Source organism: Anopheles darlingi, chromosome 3, assembly GCF_943734745.1.
Source record: "Anopheles darlingi chromosome 3, idAnoDarlMG_H_01, whole genome shotgun sequence".
Taxonomy (NCBI): domain Eukaryota; kingdom Metazoa; phylum Arthropoda; class Insecta; order Diptera; family Culicidae; genus Anopheles; species Anopheles darlingi.
This window is the reverse complement of record NC_064875.1, coordinates 33,992,083-34,000,938: the sequence shown is the minus strand read 5'-3', so window position 1 is coordinate 34,000,938 and position 8,856 is coordinate 33,992,083. Positions and strand designations below refer to the sequence as shown.

Here is an 8,856-nt window from a genome sequence, read left to right as displayed (position 1 = left end):
GTTCTTTCCGGTATGCCATTAGAACCGGTTACCTTCCTTGTCGCCTGTTACGTCCCGGTGCTCGGAATCATTAAATTCTAATTAGGCTACTGATGATGATCCCGGCGGCCCCAAAGCCGACCGGATTGTTGTTTGTGCTGGATTAACCACTTGACCACCACCTCGGCACTTGGCTTGGCAGGAGAGACTCCCCCCCCCCAGGGGCTTCCTGGTCGACGAGAGCGACGAGAGAAATGATAAATGGATTGGGGCCTCCGCCTTCGGTGAGCCGAAATGAGTCTCGATTTCATTTTCTCCACCGATGGACGATGTGAGCAAAAGGTCTGTTTTTTTCATCTTTTTGGCCACTCTGGATACTGCCGCCCTTTTCGGCTCCCCAGGTTTGTTTTTTCTTCTCGTCTTCTCCAGTTGTCTTTTGCTCATTCTCTTTCGCGGGCGTCTTTTTTTGAGGGGGTTCCGGGACATGGAGCGAAAGCCGAGTAGCCTAATGACCGTTTGGCGGGTAGCTCGGCCGATAGTTTGTCGAGCCGACCATTGGGCCCCCCCAAATTTCGGGAGCAGGGACTACTGGCAATAATTGATTGCGATTTACGCCTAATTGAAGTGCAACCAGCGTCAAGGCGGATGGGAGCAGCAATGCACACCACCATTTTTGATGGTTCGCCGCAGAGAGCGAGACTTTCTACTTGTCAGTGTCAGTGCGCCCAGATCAAAGCAACCGGCGACCGCATCGCAGTAACCCGTGGAGCACGCGTGATCCCTGGAGTTGATGAGTTCATTTCGAGCTCCCTTTTTTTCGTAACCGGAAGCATCGGTTCTATTGTGGACCCTGTGGAGGGCGGAAGGATTTTAATTGGTTTTAACTTCTCGCCTAATCATGCCATGACACTTCTCGACTTCGGGGCTTCGGGTCTAAGTAGCCCACATACGCACACACACCGACCGACACGCAGACATATTAGGAAGAGGCGTTAGGGTCGTCGGCGATGTGTGACACAACAATGTGACACCGATCCTAGGGGCCTCGGAAACCCGAAACCCTCGGTTGTCGGTCGAGCTTTGATCCCACTGATCGGTACTCCTCAGGATCCTCGATTTAATGATCATTTCTAAAATCCCTTTTTCTTCATCATCTTCTCTCTCTATTTCTTCTGCGCCAAACAGGTCAAGGACGTGTGAACCAGTTGGGCGGAGTGTTCATCAACGGGCGGCCACTACCGAACCACATTCGTCTGCGGATCGTCGAGATGGCCGCGTCCGGGGTGCGACCTTGCGTCATCTCCCGACAGCTTCGCGTATCGCACGGTTGTGTGTCGAAGATTCTGAACCGCTACCAGGAGACGGGTTCGATTCGTCCCGGTGTGATCGGTGGTTCGAAGCCACGCGTCTCTACACCGGAGATCGAAGGCCGGATCGAGGAGCTGCGTAAGGCGAATCCGGGTATCTTTAGTTGGGAGATTCGTGATCGGCTGATCAAGGATGGACTGTGCGATAAGACGACGGCACCATCGGTTAGCTCGATCAGTCGGCTGTTGCGTGGAGGACGTCGTGAGGATGGCGATACACACGGGAATCACTCGATCAGTGGTATCCTGGGTGGATCGTCCTGTGATGAGGACGATGACAGTGACACCGAGTCCGAACCGGGCATTACGTTGAAACGGAAACAACGTCGATCGCGTACCACCTTCAACGGTGAGCAACTGGAAGCACTTGAGATCGCATTCAGTCGGACACAGTATCCGGATGTTTACACACGGGAGGAGCTGGCCCAAAAGACGAAACTGACGGAAGCTCGGGTTCAGGTTTGGTTCTCGAATCGACGTGCCCGGCTACGGAAGCACATGAGTTCGCAACAGATGTACCCGGCCCAGTATCAGACGCACGGTGCGTTCGAGCATCAAGCGGCAGCGGCTAGTGTAGCCGTTGGTACACCGGGAACCGGATCCGGATCACCGATGCCGGGTGCCGGTGGTAGCTCGTCGGCTTCGGCGGCGGCAGCGGCTGCAGCAGCAGCAGCGGCGGCGGCGGCCGCAGCAGCCGTCAGCGGCTTCCCGATGCAAAGCCCATGGTCCCAGTATTCGTCCGTGGCCTCTGGCTCTGGCCAGCAGACGGCGTCCATGATGCATGCGCCATCGCAAACCTCCTACAATCCGCTCGCCCAAACGATGATGCATCCAACGTCCGCTACCATGAGTCCACCGGCTTCGATGAGTCCACCGAGCTCGGTCAGTCCACCGGCGTCCCACGCTGGCGCTAATTCCACCTCCGTCTCGCCCATCCCACACACCACCACCGGCGGCGGCGGTTCGCTTTCCCTCCACAACGGCACCAATGGCAATGATTCCAACTTGGCCGCCACCGGTTACAACTACTTCTCGATGCTGGACAACGGTACACCCACCCATCACGGGGTACAGCATCCTCACTCCCACTCCCACTCCGGTCCGGCTTCCCATCATGGCCATTCGCATCATCACGTGGGACAAATCAGTGCCGCCCAATCGTACGCCGCGGCTGTCGCCGGTGGCTATTCGGCGGCGGCGGCGGCTGGCGCCAATATGGAGGTCGCAGCAGTTGCCGCAGCAGCCGCCAATACACAGGCCGCCTCGTGGCCACGTTCCGGTAGCTCCGTGGCACACTGCCAGAAACCCGTGGCCAGCGAATGGGATGCATACAGGTAGGTGTCAGAGTTCACCCAGCCAGTTACCATGACGACAGTAACTAATGAAGACGTTTTTTTTTTGCATCGTTTCCGTCCTGCAGCTCGTTTTTCTCCAACAACATGGGACATCATCATCATCATCATTCGGCGGCATCTGCACACTATCAATCGGCAGCGGCCGCAGCCGCCGTGGCCGCTGAGGCCAAGTCGGGATATCCTTACTTTGGTCAGCTGGGAACACTGGAAGTGAGTCGCCTGCACTGCTAGATGCGTTGCTAGGCTGAACTACTGCTGACCCCGGTGGTCGCACAGAGGCTTCCTAACACACCCCTTAAGGGTAATGTAAGATACAGCAATGTAGGAGAAGGAAGGAAGGATTTCCCAGCACACGATACGTCGGTATACTGCATTTGGTTTATGTGATTACGTCGGAAAGGTATTCTCTCCTGTATTCTGAATTGACACAGCAAACAATTCAAGTTTCTTTCGATCAAATTGGTTGACTTAGGTTTACGGAGTGCGCTATTTAGGATAAGTTGCTTTGAAGTGACAAATTAGTAGACAGTAGAGTTTTGGAGGCACCTGAGTTACTTCAATTACCCTTGACGTTGTACCTACTTTTCAAAATAAGCTTAAGAACGGGCGGGCGGGCGGGCAGGTTTGCTTAATATTTATGCTATCAAATATTATTGACCATTGAGAGAACTGACTAGCTGCTAAGGATACAGTTAAATAAATATTTTGCATAAATAAAATCACAAACAATGTATCTGCGGTCTTCATTTATTCGGTCCATTCGTGCGGTTTCCCCCCGTCGTCCTTTATTGCAGGAATTGCAACAGTAACAAACAATTGAAATTGCACTGTGGCTTGTTGCTGCTGCAATAGAGAGCACCTCCCTTCTTCACCTTTGGAATTTATATTGGAATTTGAGGTTTGTGGTTTTTCCATTGATAAAAAAGTTGTTGTTAGATGTTCAATAGATTGAATAAAAGGGAGCTACTGGCACGTTGATTCCTGATGGTGGATTGCAATTCAATTAAACATGCTTCTGGCTATTATTAACTGGAAAATTAATTTGCAATCCCTTATTTAATCAATCGAGCACATTCAGTGGGAGCAAACATACTTCATCGTTAATTGAACCGCAATATCAAGGCTCATTAATGCAATGCCGTTGTTCTACCAGGACTTTTCATGTTATGAAAGTAAGGACTATTTAGCCTTATTAAGGCCATATTAAACCTAACTAAAGACTAAAGGATTTATTAAGCTACCATTACACGGAACTTTACCTAGCGGTACAGTATCGATCAAAATAGTTCATTATAAGTGCTCGATAAGGCACTTAAATTTTTAAACATATTTTTCTTCAACCTTATTGTGACAATATTATGTCTGTTGAACGCAGCAAATTGATTTAAAATACATTAAATCTACAATCTTTGTCAGTTGTCGTTTAAAAAATTGTTTTTTCAATCTTCGCCAGTTCTCTGTTACTCGTTTCTGAAAACATATAGCGATGAATTTGTTATTAACATTCGTTGTAATGTCGTTGAAAGCTGCAATGAAAGTGGCATTCGTTTATCAGTGTCTGAAAGAGTCCTAAGAAGTAGTATTGTTGGATGGTTCTGATAGGTCGTTTAATAAATGATTTTCCTTCGGATCTTCGGGAAGGTCTAAGAACTTAGATCCTAAGTAAAGAGTCGTTGCTGTTCGAATCCGATGGAAATGAATCATCGCTTCACTGTCAATCGATCAATTCTTGTTCAGCAAAACGGTCAATTTCTAGGAAATCAACAAATGATCTTAACGTAGAACGCAACTTTTGTGTGTACGCATCCCGGAAATCCCATTGAAATTGATGGCGTGTTGCATTTTCCAAGCCATTTTCAACAAACTGATTGTGGCCATTTCCTCCGTCCCTCACTCCGTCTGCCTAATCACAGCGTTTGCTCCGTTCATTCCGTTCCATTCCCGGTGTTGCTGTTCGGTTTGCATTCCACTGGAGAGCGTTCCGATCATAATTGATTTCGCTTTTATGGCCGGTCCTGCAATCGCAGAAATCGTTGAGTGATATTAAGCAATAAAACCGGGTAGGAGCAAAAAAGAAAAAAAAACAGTTTTGTCCAGCACACAACAGCACAGAACCGGACCGCCCCGTTGATGGCACGTACACGAGCGACACCCACACTCCTCCGGACACCCGGCGGTGACAAGGACGTCACGTTTCCGTCGTGAGTTTTGTGTTTGTTACGCCAGCAGCTCGAAAGGACCTCCGCATTCGCCAGCATCGCCGCGATTGACGTGTCACCGCGCCATCGACGTGCAAACGCAGAAGAGCGCAGAGAGAACGGAGAGAACGAACGAATGCATCAAGCGACGAACTGAAATGCAAAGCATTTATTACCAATCATCCCTCGGGGTCGGGGCCGTCCCGAGGTTCGACCGATTCACCGGAGACGGGGACGGGGACGAGAGGCCGACGTGCGGACATATTTATGGTCTGGCAAAGCGACGGTTGTAAACTGTTTATTTAACCTTGTTATCGCCACTGGATACTTTGCGCTGCGAGCAAGAAAGAATCGAACAGAAGAAATCCCGGTGACATCGGGCTGCCGAAGACGTAGTTGGCGTTGCGGGATGCCTTCACGCTTCTTCACGGACCGAGAACCATCCACTCCGGAGTACCGTTCCAAGGCAGGGGAAAAATGTTCAATAAAACCATTTTTACTAAATCCTCGAGCGAGAGAGAGAGAGAACGAAGGATCCGAAGTCGTTTGGCCTGGCACTTTGGTTTTTGCTTGCCTCTTGCCCGAAGGATTCGAGGACCTTCACACCGCCATTCCCTCGCCTCGGATCCAGGCATGCCATGGGATCCTTGGGACAAGTCAAGTCGGAAAGAAAAAAAAAACGTAAAAACGGATCCTCAAATAGATAGAACCCGGAGTGGTATGTTGGTACAGCTTAGAGCTCATTACCATTCTTCGAGCATGTTTTTGGCCAAAAAAGGGGCCCCCGGAATGTCCCCGGACACCGAAAGAGCGAGAGAGAGAGAGAGAGAGAGAGAGCTTTGAGCAGCGGTTTCAGCAGCCGGACGCCGGTTTCATCGTCGTCGTCGTATCGGTCGTAGCCTTGGGGTAGGCAATGACCGGAATATCGTAAGCGGCCCTTTCCCAGTGTGCGGGCGAATTGTTCACATTTCAACACTCGGCCCCCGGGGGGTGGTCAAATTGCTTCTGACTTTTCCGGCCATACGGACGGACTCCGGCCATCCGGGACGTGGCTCCTCCTCGGCCTCATCATCATCGGACTCATCATCTTCGGAGCACATCTTCATGCACCGTAGGACCTTCAGACCCTGAGGGGTTCCTCGCTAGGAACAATATTTTGTCACGGCAAGCGCATCCACACTGATAAGCAATCCGCCGCGTCCGTGTGTTTGTGTGTGGAAGTGAAAAGGAAGGAAACAGTGGAATTCTGACGTAGAAGCCGAGGCCACCCGGAGTCACCGTCGTCGTCGTCGTCGTCGACGTCACAGCGAGAGGAGCAGAAATTAGTGGAAATTAATGAATTTTCTGGTTTCATGGATATAATGTCCTTTCTGCGATGCGAATTGCCCCGGAGCCTGGTAGTATGGCATTTGTTTTCTTCCTCTCTGTGTCTCTCTCTTTGTGTTTGATGTCCTTCGCAGCTTCTGCAGGATGTTCGGTTGACTTTTGTGATGGAATCACTGAACACTGCTACAACATTATTCCGAATCCAGCGCTCTGTCTGGGGGGTGAATGACGCAGTGCAGTAGCAGCGGCAGCGACGAACTGCGGGTGAACCACTAATGTTCAAGGACGCAAGGCTTGGAGTTCTTGCTCAATGACCCCTAGATCGGTTCGAGTGCCTCGGGGAGCAATTTGTAGCGTTTGAACCCTTTTTTGTGTGTGTGTTACACATATTTACTTTTTTGTGATTTGTGATAACAGATCGATAAAGCTTGCATATTCATGACCAGAAGACCAGTCTTGTAACAGTTCTTTTATTTACAAAACAGTGCTCTGCCTGCTGCTAATGCAATTACTAAGTTGTTTCATAAGTAATTACTTTTTTCCATAAATGACCATTTTCTTAGCGAATTCTAGCAAAATAACAAATTTATCCTTTTGGCCTTTACTAGGTGTCAAAAATTACAACGGTGTAGGAGCGTTACGTTAGTGTTAGCGTTACCGAAAAGGAGAAGAACTCGCAACGCGTGAGAGAAGTATATAAAAAGGCGCGCGAAGCGGAATAAAGTACTAAATTGGTACTACTTACTACTGCTTAAACCGACAAATTGAGCAAATTACTTCATTACTTTGCGGAATCGCAACACTAGGTGCAACTTTTAGTTTGCTTTGTTTATTTGTTTGGTGTAGCACACATGTTTACACCAAAAGCGTCAGGAGTATGATAGGGCTCCATTAAAATAAAATTTGAGTAGAAATAGGTATGACAAATTAAAAGTTATGAGATGTTCTAGCCATCCGAGTGAAGTTGATTTTGATGAAATCACCTCATTAATTGAGGCAGATCGTTTAACATTGTATTAGGTTGGACTATTAACTATTAATTGAAATATACAGACGTCCTAGAAAGTGTTTTAGGGTTGTACAACTATTTTATATTCTGGTGCCATATGAATTGAAAGAAATAAACTTACATTCTGCCAAGAAAGTACTGGGAATAGTCGATTTAAATCTGACTACGATGTCAGATCAAGCCAATCTATTTTTCCAAGGTTGGTACAACTTAACGTTGGTTAAGCGGAATCCGTCAACCCGTTCGTTTCCGACATCCCAGTCAGATTTAAATCGACTATTCCCAGTACTTTCTTGACAGAATGTAACAAACTACTTTAACGCTTGTAATCAATCAGGTTTTGAGCATATCTTTACAGATATTCAAAGTTTTTTTTACATATCTAAGGACGGACAAGCCTAGATATTAAAAGTTACATTGTTTTGTTGTAATAAGTTCTGTCATTGGTGTAGTCTGAACGATCTTTGTATTACGGTAGATAAGTGGACCATCGACAGGACCATCGACTGTCCGTATGATCTGTCAAATTCAACAATTTGACGCTGCAATAAGATGCGTGATCTCGGTATTATACTTGACAGAAAACTAGATTTTAACGCGCACTGCGAATAAACTGTGAACCAGGCGCTTCAAATGCTAGGCTTTATATCTAAATTGACCAAGGAGTTTAGTGATCCCACGTGTTTTAGAGCCATTTATGTGTCGTTAGTCTGATCTGTTCTGGAAGCCCAAAGTGTTGTATGTTGTCCGAACACTGCCTTGTGGAGCAACAAGTATGAAGCTGTACAACGCAAATTTACTAGCGTTGCACCTAGGACCTTCTCTCGATTAGTATGTTATCACCTGGACTTCAGCACTAGATGTTAATTGTTAGGTCTACAATCCCTTGGTTTAAGGCGCAAAGTGGCGCAAAATATATTTCTTGCTTAGTTGCTAAGAGGGGCGATAGACGCCGTGGAGCTACTTGCCCGCGTGAACAAATATAATTTCTACTGACAAAATCTGTTCAAATCGAATGGTACCAGCAACGATAACCGACAAGAAAAGAAGTTATATGGCAGCAGGATATCGCTACATCGAAAACATCTTTGTGCTCTTGTCAACAATTTATATAACTTGGCTATGAACTTTTGATACACCCGGCATGTAGCTCTAACCTTGCACTGTCTGACTATCATTTATTTTTATTTTTAAGAAAGAATCAACAGTTTTTTTTGTTTAAATCTGTTTAGAAAGGAGACAGAGGATCATAGAACAAAATGAAATACATCATTGATTGATCTTCCTTTCCAAGTATTTGAAAAACGATCGTTACTTTCAATTAGGCAATTCGTAATTGCTTTCGAAACAACCTAATATGTTATTGGGTCCAGCCATGACATACTTTCCCATTGTAATGACTTAATGACAATCATTACAATTGTCCTCACTGTCGCTACCGGACAATGCACCACCAACACCAACACGACGCTACAAACTCTTGAGCAATCAAAGAACAATCGGCCTTAGTCAACGGTAATTGCATCCGCTCAATACGAGAGCTACGAGATTGTTTATTTGAGGTTCGTTAATGAAACGCAACCGATGTGTAGCCGCTTTGCCGCGTCTTTACTTGCAAATGC

The 8,856-nt window shown here is 47.3% G+C and overlaps 1 protein-coding gene across 1 annotated transcript in view; it reads left to right on the top strand.

Annotated features, from left to right (window-relative positions):
- The window catches only part of LOC125956149 (protein gooseberry), a 6,141-nt gene extending 3,209 nt beyond the window's left edge, over positions 1-2,932 (top strand). Inside the window, exons 3-4 of the mRNA XM_049687733.1 lie at positions 1,165-2,680; positions 2,767-2,932. Of these exons, the coding sequence (XP_049543690.1) occupies positions 1,165-2,680; positions 2,767-2,932 (1,682 nt within the window). The remainder of the gene's footprint in view (positions 1-1,164; positions 2,681-2,766) is intronic.
- The last annotated feature ends 5,924 nt before the right edge of the window (positions 2,933-8,856 follow it).